Source organism: Eretmochelys imbricata, chromosome 11, assembly GCF_965152235.1.
Source record: "Eretmochelys imbricata isolate rEreImb1 chromosome 11, rEreImb1.hap1, whole genome shotgun sequence".
Taxonomy (NCBI): Eukaryota; Metazoa; Chordata; order Testudines; family Cheloniidae; genus Eretmochelys; species Eretmochelys imbricata.
This window is the reverse complement of record NC_135582.1, coordinates 58,821,641-58,844,540: the sequence shown is the minus strand read 5'-3', so window position 1 is coordinate 58,844,540 and position 22,900 is coordinate 58,821,641. Positions and strand designations below refer to the sequence as shown.

Sequence of the window (22,900 nt, the reverse complement as noted above, 5' to 3'; positions counted from 1 at the left end):
AGAATCCATATGTCACCCAATGAAATTAATAGGCAGAAGGTTTAAAACAAACATGAGGAAGTACTACTTCACACAAAAACATAGTCAGCCTTTGGAACTCGTTGCCAGAGGATGTTGTGAAGGCCAAAAGTTTAACTAGGTTAAAAAATAATTAGATAAATTTATAGCTATTAGCCAAGATGGTCAGGGATACACCACCATGTTCTCTGGGTGTCCCTAAATCTCTGACTGCCAGAAGCTGGAACTGGATGACAGGATGATGATTGCCCTGTTCTGTTCATTCCCCCTGAAGCATCAGGCACCGGTCAGTGCCAGAAGACAGGATACTGTGTTGGATGGACCCATTCTTACATTTTTATGTAATCCATTACCACAGGAAATCGCTGAGGCCGAGAACATAACAAGGTTTAAAAAGGGATTGGCTATCAAGAACATCCACTATTACCGCAATGACAAATATTTTGCAACGGGTATGAAACCTCACATTTTAAGGCTAAAATCAATCTCTGCCATTAGAGAACAGGATGATACCTAGGCAGGGCAGATTATCCCCCATCTACCTAATATGGCGTCTTTATACCTTTCTCTGAAGCACCTGGTGCTAGCCACTGTCACAGACAGTACACTGGCCTATATGGGCCGTGAGTGTGATCTAGTCCGATACTTCCTGTGTTCTTTCACTGAGCCAAAGTGTGTTCAATTTCAGAAGAAAGGTGACCTGCTCTGTCTTTGCTATTTAGATGGATTGGACGATTATTGCCATATAAACATTTAACTTTATGCGTGGGATCATCTTCCCTAGGCCTGTATACAAATACAATTTTAGACAAACAGAATAATTAGAAGAGAAAAAAGACCAGAACTGCAAAATTCAGCTTTTTTACTTTCAAAACATTGTGAATTTATCAACAAGTAGTTTCTAACTTTAAGCTTATTTTCCATACAGCAAAGCCATTGAGCAACCATCAGATGGTATCTACTTTCAGTCACTACTGACCTGGGCTGCAACATAGATATGAAAAGTTCAATAGCCTATTTGCAGTTTCATGAGACATCAAGTCCCTAGGCTTTCCTTGTGTTTACTCCCCTGCTTTTTCCTAGCAGACCTGCAGCAGTTGCAGGTATGCCCCTCTAAAGAATACATAGTACAGGACTGGGTCCTGGATTTAGAGGAGGTCTATCCTATTAAATATTTTCATTTCCATTCCCATCTGGGAGGTAAGGTGGACCTTGTTTTCAAATGATCTAAAATACGTGGGGATTTACAATGGAAGGTGATCTGCCACTGTACATTGCGTGGTGCAGATTCATTTGTTTTGTCAAATCACAGAGTCTCGTCTTGCTATAGTCTGAAAACAACAGAAAGGCAGTAGTTGGCACAGTAACTTATGTACAGTACCCACCTATTGTACACAGTACCACTGAAGACTCTGGGACTAATTCTGTTCACACTTATGCCACTGTAAAAGAGATGTAACTCTACTGAAGTCAAAGTACAGTGCTGGAAGTGTGAGCAGTAGTAAGACCACTGATTACTATCGTAAACAGCAGAGACTGTTGAATAAATTAATGGTATGAGGTTGTACTTTCAAGATTGAGTTTCCTATGCATTCTAGGATTTGATGTTATAATAAGACTGTTTGTCTTTGTTCTTACCCTAATGTATTAAATTACAAGATATAGAACTCCAGTAGCAAGCGCCAGGAACTAGAGTCTCTGCTCAAAATAAAGGCCAGTGTTCACTTCTTGAGTTCCCACCACTTTTGCTGTCAGAATTTATGCAGTAGCCCCTTGATCACAGAGAGTCTGCTTGCACAGGGAATAAAATGCCACAAGCTACACACAATCCTTCTCCTCCCAGGGGAGGGACATGGTGCAGGCTGAGACAGCTCAAGAAGTGGGTGAAGCTAACTACAGACCAGGCATGACCAGGGGACATGAGAGAGGCACTGTTTTGGCATTGCTTTTAAACTGTCTCACTCCATTAGTGTGGCTCCCCATAGAACAGAGATCAACTCACTTTTACGCCCTTGACACAGCAGTGCCTCCAAGAGCATAGGGTATTGGTAGGGCACTAGATATTAACAGAAATCCATATCTGATATACTTGGAAAAGCCTTAGGGCCAAATGATCATTTCAGTTATTTGGATGCAACCCCATTAGCTGCACCCACATAGGTGAAAGCAGAATTTCACCTTTACTCTTGGTTATTTTTATTACATTTATTTTATCCTTGCTCAGGAGTGACCCCTTAGTTAGACCTTTCACTCCCTGACTCAAGACACTATTTGAGCACATTGGACTGTGTGCCTGCTGCTGCTCCTCATGAAGGAATAGGAAATACTACCAAGGACTTCAATGGGAGCTGAAGCAATCCCCATGAGATACCATAACAGATCCCTCGCCGGATATCATCACATTTATATTGTTATATATCTGTAGGGCCAACTCCTTCAGATGTGCGCACAGGACCTCCATTTGAGTCACTGAGCATCACACTTATCCCTCTGAGGACAGAATATGGCCAGTAAGTTTTGTTATACGCTATATGGATTATTTTGGGAGAACTTTAATGAATTCTATCGGTGGGATTTTCAAAAGTGTTCAATATTGGCCTGACTCTGCTCCCACTGAGGTCAATAGGGCAGATTTAGGCCAAAGCAAAGGACCTTTCAACTCCCACCCTGTATGTTGGTTTATTTTATTATTAGGAAATATGACTGGGCCTGTGTATCTCAATATATGCTTTTTTTTTAGCATTTTAAGGTCTGAGAGGTGTGACTTACTGACACTGTATCTTTTCTGATTAAAGACAAATGATATACACAAACAGGATTTAAACAAAGTTTCCCTGAGATGTTTGTGGCCTGCATGAGCCCCTTTTTGCCCAGGATTTGCAGAGGTCTTTCCCACACTGATTTACCTACCAGTTGTGTAATTCAGCAAAGGCAGCTTTGATTTTCTTCACTGAATTATCCACTTCCTCTTTGATCATCATGCGGTATCTAGTTAAAGAAACAGTGCAACGTTGCAAATCTTTTACGGACTTTTCAATGTTTGGACCTAAAAAAACAAAGAAACAAAACAAAACAAAAATTGTACAAAAGTGAACAACCACATCGCTATCTAATCTGGTGGGGAAAAAAATCTCAAAGTGTTTCTTGTAATGAATGGTTAGAGTGAAATTCTGGCCCTACCTAAGATATTGAAAGTTTTGTCATTGACTTAATAAGGTCCCAGTTTCACCCTTAACATTTCTATGGTGCTTCCACTTCTAAGAACATTAGACAAAATTCACCCCATTCCAGCCCCTGGATCAAAGCTAGGACAAACACTAGTTTTAGACACTGACAACACATTCTAAAATTCCTAAATGACTCTTTCTTTGTGAACAAGCACTTCAAATAGACTATGGATACTCCTGCCCACGTTAGTTACACTGAGCCTGATTCTGGCCTCACTCATACTGGAGTAGCTTCATTAACTTCAGCAAAATTACCTTTGATTTATAGGAGATCAGAATCAGACCCACTAAACCTATGAACCCCTCAGAATGATGAGGAGAGTGAAAAAACCCACACACTGGTCTTCTGTAAAGAGCAATATTCCCTGGTATCCCATTCCCAATACATTGTCTCTCCTCCTCATGTCAGCTCTTGATGCAGTCCTCCTATGATGCACTGCAAATCTGATCACCTTCCTGAACAACAACTGATGAATTGTAATAGGAAAAGAAATCAGTTTTACCCTTTTTCTTGATTGAATCATCTGGCTTTGTTTCAAGATGGGCTGCAGGGACAGAAGCTTTAACTGTGGACATTTTTGACTTCGGCCTGCCTACATTACTCTGTGGTTGAACTGATGACTGAAAAGTATCTTGCTGTTCTGTTCCACTTACAGACTTTAGGTTTAAATCTACAGATATTTTCTTGTGTTCCAGGTTTTTGTCTGAAAGAGAACATCAGATAGTGAGTAGGGAGTTACTCCGATTCATTGTTATTGGATCAGAATGTTTCTACGTTGGTAAAATGAAGTTCTGTTTCAGCAGTGTGCATTCTACAGAAAACCTGAAAGACTGACAGAACAGAATTACAATGGCTTTGTGATTAAAAACCAATTTGAGCAGATTTTTGTGTTTCACCAGTCTAAAAAAATGATAAAGAGATTTGACTTTTCTATGCTGAAATGGTACAAATATCTTACTCCATAAGCTGAGTACTTCATTCATTTTAATCTTTTGTCAAATATCATAGACAGGGGTAAGACTACATAAGACCGGAGTAGCACAGGTGAGAAACAGGCCCCAAAATATTTGAAGTATGAATGTGTGGTGTGCAGAATGCTGTGATCATTTTATTTGTTTATAGAGGATTAGAAGGTATATTGAAGAAGATAAAGAATTAAACATACACAAAAATAGCTAAGTTAGAAAAATCTGTAGGTGTCTGTGGAAACAAGAAATATCAGGCCATCAGAGTCCTAATTATGCAGAATGTAAATGCAAATTTTCACCTTCTCAGTTCAGATGTAGCAGTCTGTATACTGGAGTAGGAGCCAAGAACTCAGCGCTTATATGACTACCTTTAACCTTCTGCAAGCCTTAATAGGTAGTTAAAGCAACCAGTCTAGCAGCTAAAGCTGCTGACAGGAAGTCAGCACTCCGGGATTCTATTCCCATATCTGTACCCACTTGTTTTGTGACATTGGGCATATTGTTTGTAAAGGGCTTTGATATTCTTTGTTTAAATGCAAAATTACTATTATTGAACTTAATTAACTGTTTTGGACATTCATGAAGAAAAATGACAAATCAAAAAAGCCTTTCCTCTTAAACAAACCCACCTTGACCAGTAGTTATATTTTAAAAATAGTTTCTACCATTTATATATATCATCTGTTATTTACCTTGGCATCTTGTTTGAAATGTCAAATATTCTACAGTGGAACACCAGAGTTATGAACACCAGAGTTACGAACTGACCAGTCAATCACACACATCAGTTGGACCCGGAAGTACGCAATCAGACAGCAGAAGAGACAAAAAAAAAAAAAAAAAAAAGCAAATACAGTACAGTACTGTGTTACACGTAAACTACTAAAAAAATAAAGGGAAAGCAGCATTTTTCTTCTGCATAGCAAAGTTTCAAAACTATATTAAGTCAATGTTCAGTTGTAAACTTTTGAAAGAACAACCATAATATTTTGTTCAGAGTTATGAACATTTCTGAGTTACAAACAATCTCCATCCCTGAGGTGTTCATATCTCTGAGGTTCTACTGTACTTTGAAGCCCAGTAGTAAGAGATCGACATAGCTTAGCAAACAACATCTAAACATGTTGCAAGAAGACTTTCAAGTTCGATTGAGAAAATTCGGGAAAATTAAAGTTGTTTGTGGAAGTCTGCATCAAATCCCCACAGAACTGTGCCAGCTCAGCAGCACTTACAACTAAGATTAGGGATCTGTGACTCTAACAAACATCTAAATGAAAAATCAATGAATTGTGTAATAAGAGATAACAGAGTAATTTTTGTGGCATTCTGTATTTCATGAGGGCTTGGAACACTAACACTCTAGTCTAAGATGTGAGCTCTGGTGTATTGATGGTTAAGCGTTTATCAGACCTGCTAGTAACGGAACCTGCTCACAGAAACTCTCCAGCTGTGCCACAGACCATGGAATGTGTTTTATCTTTTTATAACACCTTGACATTCAAAACCTTTAAAAAAAATTGCCTTGACAGAATCGTTTGCTGAGGAAAAGCTCTCTTGAGATGTGAACAAGTAGTATGGGGGAGTTAGCACAATCGCCCTACGTGAAAAACAGCTGAGAAAAGTGGGACTCAAAATGGAATGTGCGTATCCAGCCTCACAAAATCACAGAAATGTAGGGCTGTCCTCTAGTCCAGCCCCCTGTGCCAAGCCAGGCCCAGGCAGGTTTCAGCTAAGTCCCAAAACCACAATAATGGGGCAATATGGCACTTTAAATGTTTCAGCCTGATTTAAGTTTAGTATTAAATTATAGTGCCTAAGAGGTTACATGAGCTGATAGTTAGCTATTTTTAGGATATTATTTTAAACAGTGGCGGTTTCAGAGTAACTGTTAACACCTTTGCCCTTGGAAACAACGCCACAGGATCTTTAATTGTGTGTGATCTAGAACTGGGTTTAGCTCTCACAGGAAAGATGGCACCTGCAGCAGCACAGTGCCCCTAGTACCATGCTGGGTTTTATCTGACAGTTTATTTCTAAGTACCGTCTTGATATGACCATATTTAAACTGTGAGTTTTTACAAGATCATAGGAAAAGGTGGGATGGCTGCAGAAAGATATCACTGAAAGCACCATGTTAGAGAAAGATCATTCATTAAATCGACACATTCGGCAAGGTGCAATTAGTGTTTATTGGGCAAAGCCTTTTCTAAAGAGAGAAATAACAGCTGCTTAATGTACAGTACCAGTTATAACTGTTCCCAGGTGTGTCTCAACTGCAATGGGATTCCCTATCCCCGCTCTGGTAAATGGTTGAATCAGAAGTATTTTAAATACACAAGGCCAAATTGTGGCTGGATGTAAATGGAGAAAGGGCACAGATGGGCCACCTAGCATCCTGGTGCTTGAACACAGCGGGTGAAAACTACTGGGAAGTATTAGCCACCAAATACGTTTGAGGGAGACACTGCTCTGTGATGGGGCAGCCCCCAAGGTCTCAGAGCAGCAGGAACAGAGCAGTGATCAATAATGATTTGACAGGAGACACAGATCCTGGGACTCACAAAAGTCACTATGTGCTGCCAGAGTGACAAAAAGTGACCTTAGAGCTGCCCTGGTATGAGGGAATTCTGTGTAAAGCTGACAACAGACCTTCCTGGGCCACCTGCTAGCAGGTGTGTATCAGGGCTGGCAGGGGGCAGGAAGATGGCAGATTCAGGGTAGGGAGCACATTTGATGGAAGCCGTAAGGCAGGGGTTCTCAAACTGGGGGTCAGGACCCCTTGGGGGTCACGAGCTGTCAGCCTCCTCCTCAAACCTTGCTTTGCCTCCAGGATTTATAATGGTGTAAAATATATTTAAAAGTGTTTTAAACTTATAAGCGGGGGGAGGGGGTGTCACACTCAGGGGCTTACTATGTGAAAGGGGTCACCAATACAGAAGTTTGAGAACCACTGCCATAAGGCATTCCTGGCTGACAGAAAGGTCCCCAGGGGACCATGTGACACAACCAGCAGCAGGCCAGTGGCTACTCTAACTTGCTTGGGAATTGGTTGGGCCCCGACTGTGCTCATGACTGAAGGAAGCGTAACGGTAACTGACAACTATCTTTGCTTCCCCCACCTCAGCTGCCTCAAGCAGGTACTTGGGACAGCTGAGAACTTCTGAGCCTCAGATGTACGCTCCAGGAGTAATGCTGTGAAGCAGCCAATGGCGAGGACATATCCAGACCCTCAATGACCAGCTACAGAAGTTGATCCAGTCTCAATCCCCCAATTCCTCTAGCAGGTCAATGAAGGCCAGGACCCAATTAATCATTGCTGATTATATAGCATGTGAAATGGAAACATTAAGACAATACAGAGTAACAGGAGAGTGCTGCGGGTTTATGTTCATAATGTTTAGTGGCCAGCCAGGTAAGAAACAAGTAAGCTGGACTTCACTCTAAACCATCTCTTAGCTTTATAATCTGCAGACTGTTATCTCACAACTCTCAATTAAACAAAAGTTTTGTAAAGAAACAACCAAAAAAAGGTACTTCAACTAAAGAGAAATGGACTGTGTCCAACGGTAACAGCATTACCACTAGGTGAGCAAATGTCAGGTAAAGACAGTGGTCAACAGGTTACCCTCCACCAGAACAGGTAGGATAGTAGAATGTGGCGTGAGGGGAGACAACCAGCTTTGCTGCATTCTCCCTTCTGGTCCCAGAAACCCCTCTGTGTGTTGAGGATTTCATGACTCAGGGAGCTAAGTCCAGGAAGGGGAGGCAGGGGAGCTAATGCTGCAGCCTCACCCACCTCATGCTGAAGGGAGCCTAAAGAGCTGTAAGGAGACATATGAATCTGGAGCAGAAGCCAATGTCCTTATTAGATCATGAGCATCTGATGGTTGCGGAAGGGAACTTCCACAAGCCCTGCCTAGACCCAAGCCTCTGACAGGATGATCAGAGGAAACTCCATGAATAGGAACAGGGAGTGTATCCTAGTCCCTACGTCAGAAAACCTACATAGGCGCACTGGCCTCTGGCCTAAAAGTGTGGTCCACAAAGTCACACCAGGCTTGTCATTGCCTAAGTTCATTCATTCAAATGATAATTTTTGGGCTTGAATAGCTGGAAATACATTTAAAATGCCCGCTCTCCTGAAACTGACCCTGGACCCATTGTCCAGGAAACCAAATAAATGGACCTCTCAGAGCAGAGCTCAGAACTGATAGAATTAATAAATGTCTGATGGAAAAGGAGTGCAAGAACACTGGAAAACACAGAAGCAAGTGGAAAAAAAACGCAAGGACAAACAAAACAAAGGAGATTATAATACAAAGGGAACATTTGAAACCAAGATGCTTAGAAATGCTGGACTGAATTCCAAAGTGTTTTCCAGCTCTTCAATGCAAGCCATGTATCTCGATCAGAAGCCACAAGGGTATGGCAGCTGACCTCGAAGGGATCCTACTCAACATTTTGATGTGTACCATTCCTTTAACTTCTACATGTTTAGCAATATGTATATATATTGCTTCTTTAACTGTAACAAGGCTGCTACTGCACTTTTCTGTAGAATCAACATAGGGCTTTTATTTCCTCATGCTCAAGTTGAAAGTGAACTAAAGGAGAAACTCTTTCCACCACCATTTCAGAATGTTGCCAGGAAGATATTTTCCTAAATTTGAATGTTGCAGTGACATAGCAGAATTAAGCAAGTATCTGCTTCTGCTGCAGAAAATTTGCAATTATACTTTTGTTTATTAAATAATTAATACTATTTGGTATGGTTAATACTTTCATTTATATTAATAAGTAAAATTACAGTAGAATTGTGAAACCAATGTCATTAATTGCTATTGCCAGACAGAAGGATCTTACATCTTTTTACATGTTTTTATTTTATACGTATAAAATTTTTGTTTGCATCAACTGAAAGAGATGGAAAAAACACCTAACCCTCTGGCCACACACACAATGTCCCAAATAATATAGGCACTCTCCTCAAAGCACACAGCTACCTTGCACTCACAACCACCATTTTTTTGAAAATTTCATGGAAACTTAAATCCCATTTAGGCATGTGTATCTGTATTCACGCACCTCGCCAACTTTGAAAATTCCAGCCTTGATGACACCTCCAAAACAGTTACTGATGCAGCTTGAAGTATTTATAGCCATTACCAGATATTGCAGAGAAAATAATATGACATGAATATTTATAGACTGCAGAATAAATGATAATTATACTCAGATATGGAAATTTGGAACTTCTTAGTCGTAACACATTTCTAGCTATATGAATTGAGAACATTTTTTGCTGAAACGTAAGAACATTACTGCACCTTACTCATGCATCTCTTTTTCAAGACAGAGTTCCTTGCTCAGCTATTCTGTTTTGCTGGAATTTGTATCTAGCTGGCCAGAGGTTGGCACCACCACCAAAGTATTCTGTAAGTAGCACAGAATCAGTTTCAGGACAGCTATACATTTGGCATAAATCTTTAAAGTTTGGTTTGAGTAGCATGTTTGTAATCATGAACAAAGTGCCTTCAAGGAAAGCTCCTTTAATGCAATGCAACTTTTATATATTACTTAAGATTTAGCAACAACAACAACAATAGTGGCATTGATCTAGGCCCTTCAGAAGTTTTGAAATGCTAGGAGTTGAAAAATGTAACAGCAAGAAGTACAATTAAAAATAAACATGAACTTTATGGAAGGATATGGAAGGAAGGCAAAGGCATGTAGGCTTTCACTGAGTATCCTCCCTAAAAGGGTAAGGTTCGTTTTCACTGATGTTACAAAAAACCAAACAAACCTCATTTCAAAAGAGCCCCGGGGAGGCAGACTGCAGCTTTCATCACTGCCTCCAGGAGTTCCAGAGACACCATGCAAATCCCGGTTGAACAGCATGTATTCAGAGAAGCTGCCAGATTAAATCTCCAAGCAGCAGGGCCAGAGGATGGTCCCAGGGAAGTCACTGGGAGTTTTGCAGCTATTCACCTAGATAGGGACTACAGTATGTAAATAAAAGCTGTGACTAAGCAATAAGGGAATCATCCGACATTCCATGAATCCTTAAAGCAAGAGTCACTTTGGGTTGTTTTGTGGGGCCTTGTCACTGCTGTCTCTCTCTCATACATTCAACTGCCTGGTGATGGGGCACGTTCAACTAGTCTAATTAGACTTTAGTCCTTTTTTCTCTTGAGATAAGGACATTTAGATCTTGATCTTGCAAAGAGAATTGTTCCCATGTGGGGTCCTCTTGCTTGGTTCTCCTTGTAAATTAGGGCCTATTTTGCCCAAACACAGCTGTCTGCTTGATTTTTAAAATTAAATTTTACATTACTTCAGTAAAGGTGCCAAGTTCTTTGTGCATGTTGGCTTGGCCCAGGCATGGCTATAAAGGTACCTTCTGCAGAGCACACTAACCTGTGATTTCTGGATGTGCTTGCACCACCTCCTCGAATCCACAGCTTTTGTTCTCATGAGAAATGACTTCTGATTTCTCATTGGCAGAGTCACTGGAAGAGTTATCCTTGTCACATCCATTCAGATGGCAGCCATATATCTCTTGGGGCTCTAGGGAAACCTTTTCAGGTCTATCATTCTTCTCTTTCGTATCTTTATTGCCTTGATACTGTTTAGATTTGCTTCTTTTTCTTTTATTATTCTAAATTGAGAAATATTTCAAGGACAGAAACATTACTCAGCATAGGTCAGACTAACTCAAAATATGAGCAATAAATTGTTCATTCTCTTCAGTTCTGAAAAAAGCCTCACAAGCTACAATCACTGTAGTGATATTTACAGACCATGGTGTACTGTGATATGCTTTATCTGTTCAACTGAATATATACATTGTTTGAAACAAAAATAAAATGAAATATCAGCAGAAGTTAGAGTCCTATACCACGTTTATTTTTTCACTGCCTGGAACGTTTGCATTTTTAAACCATGATAGCATCCTAGTACAAGAAGCTTCTTTTCAAGCACCTGCTTTGAACTGTGCTGCTTCCACAAAAGTTTGCGAATCACACTGGCTGAGCAATTCATAACTGTCAAAAGCAAAAATACTGACCTCATAATGTGACTAATTCCTTGTGGAGCATGTTCAGTGAGTATGTATACAATGGCATTTTGTTGTTTGCTTTAAATAAACAAAACCCGTAGGACTCGTTCTGGCAGGTGCCCACTGGAGAATCCATGGCCACAGGTAATCCGTGATGGAACCCTTAGAGAACCAATCTGGTGGTGAGGGTCAGTCCTAGACATCTGGGGCATGATCTACATGATCCTGACGTGGTAATTATCCTTATACATTGCCCCAACACAGATTATTCGTACTCCTGGCAGCCATAGCCTATCTTGTGTGGTTATTGGAGATTCTGCAGGGGGCTGCTACTGGCCAGAATATACGTATATATTAAAGCTTCTTGTGCAGTATATGGGTACTATTTGGTGAATCATTCTGTGTATTTCTAGAGTTTGGTTCCCATGTGTGTACCCTGCTGACCTGGAAACCCTACCTGAACAGCAATCTGGAGAGATAACAGAGGTGAATTAGAAAATAAGGTGAACATTTACTTTGAAGCCTTTTGAATACAGATGTGGATCAAATCATTTATTATGTTAGCAAATTAGCACAAGATTTGGCAACAATGATTGCTGCTATACTCTACTACAGAACGCTGATAAATGGTGTTAATGTTTTAACTCTCAAGAGTGAGTCCTTACCTTCTTTTTCCCTGTCATATTCCATTCTTTTAGTACCTGAACTGCACTACCTACAGTAGGAAAAGATAAAAATACTTCAAGAAATGTTCAGCTGTGATAAAGAATAACTGTGCTCAGTCTCCTAGGTAGGTGATGTTTCTTATGTTTCCATTTGTTTTTGAAAGTGTTTCACATGTTGGTGAAACAATTTTATCTGCTGTATTTCATTTTTTGTTCCTTGATGTCATATTTATTTGATTTACAGTTCATGCATAGTTTTATTATTTGCATCAACCTGTCTCCCTATCGTATAACTTGTATTTTTTCATCATTCTAATTTGGAGATGGGAAAAAATTTCTTAGAAATTCTCTAAATTAGACAAATTTATGGTAGGAAAACGGTGACACAAACTTGTATATGGTGAGTATCTCTATATAATGTATCTATAATCTTCTGGTTTGAAATCTCTTATGCTTCACATTAGACTATAACATGCACGCTGCTTAGCATATGTGCTCTTTGTGGCCCTGAATCAGCAAAGCACTTAAACAGGTGTTTAATTTTAAGCACCTGCTTAAGTCCCATTGAAACCATATGCTTAAGTGCTTTGCTCATGTGTTTTAAATTAAGGATGAATTGCGGCCAAAGGTACCAAGGTAGCCTAGTACATTACTAACAGTACTTACCTCTCTAAGACAGCCTAGCTGGTTAGCTGGTGGAGGATTATTTAAAAAGAAAAATATTTAAAAACTTAACATTTTACTCCAATATCTCCTGTAAAATATCTGTCATATTCAGAAGACATGATGGTGAAATAAAAAGGCTTTATTGGCACTCTTAGGATGATCTGCCTAATTCACTCATCAAAATCATGGTCATCCAAACATATGTCAATGAACTTTTTATAACACACCACACAATTATGTGCTTTCTATGTATACTCTGGACAAACCTTAAAAAAAAACAACAATCTATAGGTGGAAAAGGCCTTTCAGTTCATCTAACACATATCCTTGTAGATGTAGGATTGGTTCTTAATGTATACAGACTAGTACTGGGCACAATCTAATTTTACATGACTCAAGCACTGTCACACACATTACATTAATCCATCATGTCCGTGGTAGATTGTATGACTGGGTAAAAATAAGTGTCATTAGAAATTAAAAACATTTATTTGCTTTATTTCTTTGGATTTCCAAAACGACACCTCCTCAGCACTCTAGATGCCTCTGACAATTATTTAAAACAATGTTTCCCAAACTTGAGAACCTTGGGAGGCTGCTTGTTCAGGGAAAGCCCCTGGCGGGCTGGGACGGTTTGTTTACCTGCCGCGTCCACAGGTTCGGCCGATTACAGTCCCCACTGGCTGCAGTTCCCCGCTCCAAGCCAATGGGGGCTGTGGGAAGCGGCACGGGCTGAGGGACGTACCAGCCGCCGCTTCGCACAGCCCCCATTGGCCTGCAGAGGCGAACAGCAGTCAGTGGGAGCTGCAATCGGCTGAACCTGCAGACGCGGCAGGTAAACAAACCGGCCCAGCCCGCCAGGGGCTTTCCCTGAACAAGTGGCGTCCCAAGTTTGGGAAACACTGATTTAAAACATAATAGGTCCACATAAATAAAATAAACAGCAACCTCTCAATGTAGAATACTGAATAACCATGAAGCACAGAAATAAAATAAATTCCCTTCTTTCCCCAGGCCACACGTCAACTAGGAAAAATTGTAGCTAGTAAAAATTAAAAAAATTTTATAATTAGATTTAATTCATTCACCCAGATCCATGTTGGGGCAGATATAGACTCTGATTTCCTGTACCCGCTAAATATATCAAAATCCAACTGTTGTCAATGGCAGTGATAAATGGAGAGTAGGATGCCTGTATCGAGATGCACCATATGGATCTGATGGAAGAATTTTGATGCATGTGTTTATAGTTTTTGTGTTTACATTTGCTTTCTGTATCTTGGTATATAATTTCTGGCCCAGGCTGACTGATGCTTCTTGGACCAAATATTTTAGACAGTTATTCTAAAACAGAAATAAATATTTATATCCCTACATCTATAAATATGTCCTTTTAAAACAACATGTATATAAAGTGTGTAACACAGTGGGATACTCATGTCTCTATGGGTTATATTGAAATCAGGCTACATAGACCACCCAGCTGCTGCTGTTTGTTTTTGAATATGCCTAGGCCTTTTGAAACCAGTAAACATACAGTAACTCTTAAAGCAGTCCTAACGCCCTGAGGTTTTACAGGATTTCCTACTGGCCCACTAAGCATAGTAAAAATTGTTTTTTACAAATCAAAGGACTTAAATGAGAACTCAAATATATTAGTGTTACATTTTTACAAGGAGTGTTATTTAAATACAAATGACTTCATTTATCATTAGAGATGGTCAAGCTGTAAAATTTGGAATGCTCCAAAGTTTCACGGGAGACTTGGTTCAGCCCATTATAAAGGTAAAGACTATTAGCAAAATTCAAATCTATGTTTAAATTTCAGTACACACACACACACAAAGTTCAGGGGATCTTGGCATTTGCTTCAGAAAGATCCTTGCTTTTTATCATTGGTAACCTTCTTCTGATATATTGACTTTTATGCTTTCATTCACTTTATATTTAGAGACATTGTAGCTTTTCAAACCACACATTTTATCTTCTTTATTGGTCAATGTTTAGAAGCAATCTCTGAAAGGCTGAAATAGGATATGAAAAACAGAATTATTTCCACGTATTGCAGTAACACCAAAGGATCCTGTCAGCGTCAGGGCCCAAACACACAATAAAAGACTGTTCCTTCCCCAAAGATATTATTGCAATCAATCTATCCATCCTATTTATTTATATGTCCCCCATTACCATAGTACCTGAGCTCCTCACAATCTTTAACGTATTTATGCTCACAACACCACTGTGAGGTAGGGAAATGTTACTATCCCCATTTCACAGATGGGGAACTGAGACCCAGAGATACTAATTGACTTGAACAGCATCATACAGGAAGTGGTGGAGTGTGGAATTGATTGTGGGCTCCTGACTCACATGTTAGTGTCCTAACCACTGGACCATCCTTTCTCTCTAAGTTAAGACAAGATGAGACAAATGAATGTAGCAAACAAGAGAGGCAAGGAGGGGAAGGAGAATGCGTGTAATATATATGGACTGTATGTGCCTAAATTAATCATTCAAAAAAAATTTAAAATATAAATAAGTAAATAATTACCGGCGATCCCTACTGGCCTTCACCCTAGCTACTACTGGGCGGCAATTTCCTGTAAGTGTCGGGGTGGAAGTGGATTTTGAGGAGGGATTTAAAGGAAGGGAGGGAAATGACTTTAAAGAATAGATTGAGGAGGAAATCCCACACATAAAGAAAGATGTGGCAGAAAATGGAAAGACAGGGAGAAATAAATAATTAGGCAGTTCAGGCTGGCAACACTGGTGGAGTGAAGATGAAAATGACTAGCAATTAACAGAAAATGTACAGACAAGCAGTCATTTCAACAGAATTACAGCCCACATTTCAGGCAACTAAAAAGTATTTAGTGTTAATTCCTCATGCTTTAGTGAGATATGTACAGTATACTCACCATCCATAAAAGCTTGAACTGCCTTGTCTACATTGTTATCAAATTGCTGTAACACCAGAACTATTTCATTATTGCTTTTGTTAGGAACAATTGATCGAACTGCACTGATCTGGGGAAAAAAAGAGGAAAATATGCCGTTTTAGCATATTCCTGTAGATGAAATAAAGTCATTCAGAAAAAAAATGCACATGTATCTGAATTGCTTGTAGTTTTGTAATAGGTTATTTGTACAAAGTAACACTATACATCTTCTGAACCACTGGTGCAACCAACATATGCAATTGCTTCTAGTGATTAGAACTGGTAGTCAGGACTCCTGGGGCCAAATCCTGCTGTCAGTTACATCTGGTGTAAATCTGGAGTAACTCCATTGATAGAATTTGGTTTCTATTCCTGGACATACCATTTGGATGCCTTGTCTACACTACAAATGCTTTGCTGGTATAGCTATAGCAGTACAGCTGCACTAGTGGAGATCCCTAGTGTAGACATAGCACATGCCAACAGGTGTCCTTCTGCCAGTGTAGAAACATCACATTTCTGAATGACGTTAGCTATGCTGACAGAAGCCCTCTTCTGTTGGCATACTTGCATCTACACAAAGGGATTTGCCCGTATAGCTTTGTCGGCTGGGGGCATTGTTTTTTTACACTCCTAACATAGCTATGTCAACAAAACTTTGTAGTAAAGAACTGGACTGACACTGTGTGACTTTGAACAAGTCCTCTGTCCTCTGGTTTACCCATTTATAAAATGAGTTTAAAATACAGACCTACCTTGCATAGGGGCGTGGCAAAGGTCTGTTAAGTCACATTTGTAATGTGCATTGGGATCCTTGGATGGTTGCAAAGTATTCTAATTAATATAAAAAGTCATATGCTAAAACGAAGAGAATGTATAAAGCTTGTCCTCTGATTTGTCACTCATAACAAATGCAGTCTTGAGAGCAAAGATTTGAAAACTTTTAGTATTAAATATCTTACTATTGGTATTTGAAACAATGACATGGTGGGCCAAATACATCCCTGCTGCACTCTACTGAAGTCAATGGAACCCTCAACCTATGTAAAGTGGTATTACTCCATTGACTTCAGGTCCAATTTACACTAAGAATCTCTTCTATTGGATTTTGAATACAATATTTCCACTGGAAACCATCTTGATGTTTTAATTTCTTATTTCCATACAACATAGCTGAAAGCAAATAAAAATTATGTCGAACACATTGCATATGTCTCTTCTTTATGCTACTCAAGCTTTATTGGGCATTTAAATATAAAAACTCAGAAAAACAAACTAACGTAGGCCACTGGCAGCACTTTCAGAAAGAGAGGGATCAGCTCCAAAAAAATCTGATTGTTCCTGTCAAGGTTCCTCCCCCACTCTGAACTCTAGGGTACAGATGTGGGGACCTGCATGAAAAACCTCCTAAGCTTATCTTTACCAGCTTAGGTCAAAACTTCCCCAAGATACAAAATATTCCACCCATTGTCCTTGGACTGGCCGCTACCACCACCAAACTAATACTGGTTACTGGGGAAGAGCTGTTTGGACGCGTCTTTCCCTCCAAAATACTTCCCAAAACCCTGCACCCCACTTCCTGGACAAGGTTTGGTCAAAAGCCTCACCAAGTTGCCTAGGTGACTACAGACCCAGACCCTTGGATCTTAAGAACAATCAACAATCCTCCCAACACTTGCACCCCCCCTTTCCTGGGAAATGTTGGATAAAAAGCCTCACCAATTTGCATAGGTGACCACAGACCCAAACCCTTGGATCTGAGAACAATGAAAAAGCATTCAGTTTTCTTACAAGAAGACTTTTAATAAAAATAGAAGTAAATAGAAATAAAGAAATCCCCCCTGTAAAATCAGGATGGTAGATATCTTACAGGGTAATTAGATTCAAAAACATAGAGAACCCCTCTAGGCAAAACCTTAAGTTACAAAAAAGATACACAGACAGAAATAGTTATTCTATTCAGCACAATTCTTTTCTCAGCCATTTAAAGAAATCATAATCTAACACATACCTAGCTAGATTACTTACTAAAAGTTCTAAGACTCCATTCCTGGTCTATCCCCGACAAAGACAGACTATAGACTGACACACAGACCCTTTGTTTCTCTCCCTCCTCCCAGCTTTTGAAAGTATCTTGTCTCCTCATTGGTCATTTTGGTCAGGTGCCAGTGAGGTTACCTTTAGCTTCTTAACCCTTTACAGGTGAGAGGAGCTTTCCCCTGGCCAGGAGGGATTTCAAAGGGGTTTACCCTTCCCTTTATATTTATGACAGTTCCCAATCAGTTTTCTGAGCTATTTTATTGAGAAATCCTGCATTCATTGATTATTGCCTTATTGCAGCATAAGCATTATCTGACACTCATTACTAGCCTGCCCTCTAGGGGAATGAATCTTAGATCTGTTTACACCTTCTTTTTGGATTAGTAACTAAAAGCACATGCTGTTGCATGGGTGTAATTGGTAAAATCATGTCTGTAAAAAAAAGCCAAAAATGGAGGGCTCTCTCTTGTTTCCATGCGCTGTGTTGTCGTAAGCAATGATGCTGTTTATACATGTTCCCCAAGGTTTGTGTACAGAGCTGCAACCTTGCCGGAGGCATGACCACCTCTATTATGTAGCTTCCCACCTTCTCTGATCAACTGTCACATTCCAACTGCCACAGAACCTTTGGACTTCAACATTCCATCGGAATCATCAGTGATGATTCAAGCTGGTGATATTCTGCCCCCAAAATGCTCTCAGCCATGCTTGTAGTTGTTTCCATCACTGCACACGGACCCAACAGATATTCTAGGCTTATGAGTGATACACAGAGTGACAATCGCATCTGTTAGGTCTCAGCACTCTGTCACACTCCTCCCCCTACCCAAGAGCATTTTTTTCCCTCATACCCTCCCCTTATTGTAGGAAGCACTTGACTCTCTACATTCCTGTTTGTCCCAGGGAAGTCTTGTAGGATCCCCTTTCTGGGTCCTTCCATCCTTGACCCACAGAAATCACAAGGAATGTCCCCATAATTTGGTCTCAGTCCACGGATCTTCACACCATTGTACAACTTGTAGGCCCACGTGCCTCATTTCCTTCCCCTCTGTCTTGGGGTCAGCCCTGTTGTTGATCCCACTCCTTCCCCAAAGCTTCTGGTTCTCCAAGTCCCATGAACTGACCCTGAGCTCCTCCCCATGCCCTTTCTGAGGTGCAGGATCTCAGGACTGTCCAACTTTTGGAAGCTTGGGCTGCTCTTCTCCCCTGAGCCTCGTTCTACCTTTTCCTTTTTCTCACCCTTTCCCCATGAGGTGGTTCTATTCTCCTCCTCTCTTGTATTGTTCCATCTAGGGTGGTCCAATTCTATCAACTCGGTTAAAAAAAAAAAGGATCCACTTGTTTATTAGTCTCTTCTTCTGTACTAATGAGTACTACATAAGAAGTCATGTTGTATGTGCCACTTTCCCTCATCTTACAGAGTTATGAAGAGGGTCAATGCACTGGGTGGGGGGGAAGGAAGGTGATCCCTATAGTGTGGTATTAAAACCTGCTATTTCCCTTCTCTCACCTGTGTTCCTCAGCCTGCCAAAATAATAGCTGATCATGTCCATTCTAAAGAACACAGCCCATGTCACTGCCAAAGCAGCAGCAGCACCACCTGCTACACTGGGAAAACTGGGTTGCTACCAGAGCAGGAAGACAGCTCGCCCGGGCTGAGCCAGGCCAGACTCTCCCTCCTGGGACCATACCCCTAGACTTTGCACATGGCCCCAGCATCCCATCCCCCTCTCAGGGGGACCATATGGGGCAGCAGTCCCCAGCCAACTTCCCAGGAGAGAAGAGAGCCAAGCTGGGCTCCCCTACCCACCCTGGACCCTGCATATGGTGTCAGTAGTCTATCTACCACCCTGGGATAATAGCCTTTTCCTGATGCCAGCTAATGTAGTTAGTCCTGTAGCTCAAGTGGTAAAGTCTATGCTGAAGCTTCAGGGTACAATGATCCATGAAGGGCTTTTACAGCTATACATACTGAAATTTGAGTTTCATCTTTTTCTTTAAAAAACCCCTAGGAAATTAAAGACAAAAACACTATGCTGCAAGAACAATATTCAGGTTGCAAAGTAATGCACTCAAAAGTTAGGAAATGCCAAATTTACAGTTGCCCCATCATCTTAATTTGGCCTCCATGTGCGTATGCATTACGCTAGTCTTTAATTACATGATCACTTGCTTTTTTTTCATAGAACCCAATGTCTCATACACTGCACAGCATGGAAGCACCAGGGTTGCATGGGCAGCCAGAAATCTGGCATTTCTTAACTTTTGAATGCTTGGCTTCACAACCTACATTGTTTTTTAACAGATTTTGTACATAATAATGATGTTTGGGTTACAATTTTCACAATGATCTGCTTAAAGCAATTTAAGAATCCCACTCTCATCTGGGTATGATTTGATTCAGCTGCTGTACCACTCATACCTTTATGTTAATGAAGACAGCACTGTGTGAATTTTTTGGGGGAAAGAAATGCTCTTCGCAGTCTAATACTCTTGCACCACTGACATTCCATAATTTAGTTGTCATTTTTACGATCTGTTTTCTGTCAGCAAGCAGATGTGTCTCAAGTGTGACCACATTCTCATTGGATTATAATAGACTGGGTCAACTCAAGAGTTTTAAATTGAAACAAAACACTTTTATGCCTGGCGCTGGGATCTTGTCCTATGACATACATGTGTAGCAAGGGACAGAATAGTTTGAAACTATTTTTTATATGATTTCACATGAATAAGCATAGTAAATTAATTTTATTATACTTGTCACTGAAACACAGGATAAAAATTGGTACAAGAAATTGGAAATAGTTTGTTTCATAAGCACTGAAATAGCATTAATACCTGAGAGTCTGCAAAAACAAACATTTACAGTTAGTCTATATTAATGCTGGTACGTCCTTGTTTTATTTGAGAGAACTCAGAATATTTTCCTATTCAACAGAACCCAACCATAAGATGAAAAAATATTAAAAGTAAGACTAACAGAAAGTCAAATATTTGTAATGACTCCATGAATCACCACAGAATCATAGATATGTAGAGCTGGAATGGACCTTGCTCATACAGTCCATGCTCATGCAGGACCATGTAAACCTAGACAATCTCTGACAGGTGTTTGTCTAACCTGTTTGTAAAAACTCCAATGACAGGGGTTCCACAACCTTCCTTGGAGGCCTGTTCCAGTCCTTAAATATCTTTATAATTAGAAAGTTTTTCCTAACACCTAACCTAAATCTCTCTGGCTGTAGATTAAGCCTATTACTTATTGTCCTATCTGCAGTGGACATGGAAAACAATTGATCACTATCCTCTTTATAATGGTCCTTAACATACCGAACAAAACCACTGCACTACAAGAACATTATTCAGGTTGCAAAGTAAAGCACTCATAAGTTAGGAAATGCCAAATTTACAGTCGACCCTGCTATCTTAATTTGGCACCTTTGTGCTTATGCACTATTCAGCAGTCTTTAATTTCATAATCATCTGTCTTTATCTGGTCTAGATGTAAGGACTTCAAATATTTTTAATGATTCCATGTCATCGTGTGGTTGCAGAACAGGCAGTCTAGGGCATTAAAGGGTTAGTTAACAAACTTGCTGAACCATTGACAATTAACATGTTCCATCTTGGCAGATGAGATCAGCTGGGATGCTCTCGCTGACAGTAGCTACATTTGTACATTTGGGGCCTAGACACAGAGCAGGTTTCCACATTGGTTTGAAGGAGCCTGAGTTTACGCACCTTGAGATTATGCTGCAAGAGCTAACTACTCTGTGTTTCAGTTTAAACCACTCCCCTAAAAACAATCAAAACATAAAATACAAACCCCGAGTCCTACAAGTGAATGCACACAGACAGACCCCTGGATCCATACACAGTCCCATTTAAGACCCTGATTCAGCAAAGCACTTAACCGCATGCTTAACTGTAAGCAAGTGTTTAAGTCCTGTTGGTTTAAGTGCTTTGTTGTATAGACTTAAATACATGCTCAGAGTTAAGCATGTTCTTTTCTCATTCCTTCCTGCTCAGGGGGCTCCATCACCCCAGAAACCGAGCGTCTGTTTCTTCAAGAGGGGTTCATTGGCAGTGCACTTTGCTTTAGTGTGAGTGTGAGTATAATAATTCTCCACTAAGGAATTAATATGGAGTTAAAGCAATGAGACAGAGCTGATTTTGGCCCAGTTTGCCCCAAATGTGATTAATTAAATCAGAACAGCTTTGGAATAGCACAACTGCAGCAGTCTTCACTAGCTATGCAAATTTTCATTAGGCTGCCTGGCTTTGCAGGCCAATGCTTACGCAAATCTCTCAGGAAAAAATGTTATACAATAAGATGTGTAACAGACTAAATGTACAATTACCCCCCCCCCAATTATCATACACATTGTAAGGAGAGTGATCACTTTAGATAAGCTATTACCAACAGGAGAGTGGTTTTTTTGGGGGGGGGGTGTTGGGGGGGAGGGAGAAAACCTGGATTTGTGCTGGAAATGGCCCATCTTGATTATCATACACATTGTAAGGAGAGTGATCACTTTACATAAGCTATTACCAGCAGGAGAGTGGCATGGGGGGAGAGAAAACCTTTTGTAGTGATAATCACCCATTTTTTCATGGTTTGTGTGTATAAAAACGTCTTCTGTACTTTCCACAGTATGCAGCCGATGAAGTGAGCTGTAGCTCACGAAAGCTGATGCTTAAATAAATTGGTTAGTCTCTAAGGGCCACAAGTACTCCTTTTCTTTTTGCAAATACAGACTAACACGGCTGTTACTCTGAAACCTGATGTACCTTATGGTCCTTGGTCCCTTACAAAGGGGTGCAGGACTAGTGAGGATCTACCACTAAGCAGGAGAAACAGTGAAATTGACTTATACATACACAGCACTGTCAAATGTACAAACTGATAAACAGGAAAAAAAATTTTTTGCTAACTTCTTAATCATCATAACTTTAGACATTGGCTGTAACTATAGTAGGAACATCACTTTAAAACAGAAACATGATTTTCAAGGGAATGGTATCCCTTCATATGGCAGTAAGGGAGTTTCCGAGGGTGTGATGTCATGTATGGGAATAACAGAAATCTAAATCACAAATATTGCTTTCTCACAGAAAAATAAAGATATTTTTCTTCAGCCAACATTAAGACCTGACCCTACAAACACTTGTGTCTGTGCTTAACTTTATGTATGAAGTCAATTTATGGTAAAGTTAAGCATGTTGAATAGATATGTGCAGGATCAGGGGAGCAATAAATATGTAAATATAGTTTAGGATTATACAGATTGCACTGTACTAATTATTCGAGCCTAC

General features: G+C 40.1%; 1 protein-coding gene across 1 annotated transcript in view; it reads right to left on the bottom strand.

Moving 5' to 3' along the window:
- The window catches only part of SPATS2L (spermatogenesis associated serine rich 2 like), a 56,119-nt gene extending 40,494 nt beyond the window's left edge, over positions 1–15,625 (bottom strand). The window contains exons 1-5 of the mRNA XM_077830566.1: positions 15,521–15,625; positions 11,937–11,986; positions 10,632–10,872; positions 3,749–3,949; positions 2,929–3,064 (exon numbers count right to left, since the gene is read on the bottom strand). Of these exons, the coding sequence (XP_077686692.1) occupies positions 2,929–3,064; positions 3,749–3,949; positions 10,632–10,872; positions 11,937–11,986; positions 15,521–15,527 (635 nt within the window). The 5' untranslated portion in view covers positions 15,528–15,625. The remainder of the gene's footprint in view (positions 1–2,928; positions 3,065–3,748; positions 3,950–10,631; positions 10,873–11,936; positions 11,987–15,520) is intronic.
- Positions 15,626–22,900: the final 7,275 nt, after the last annotated feature.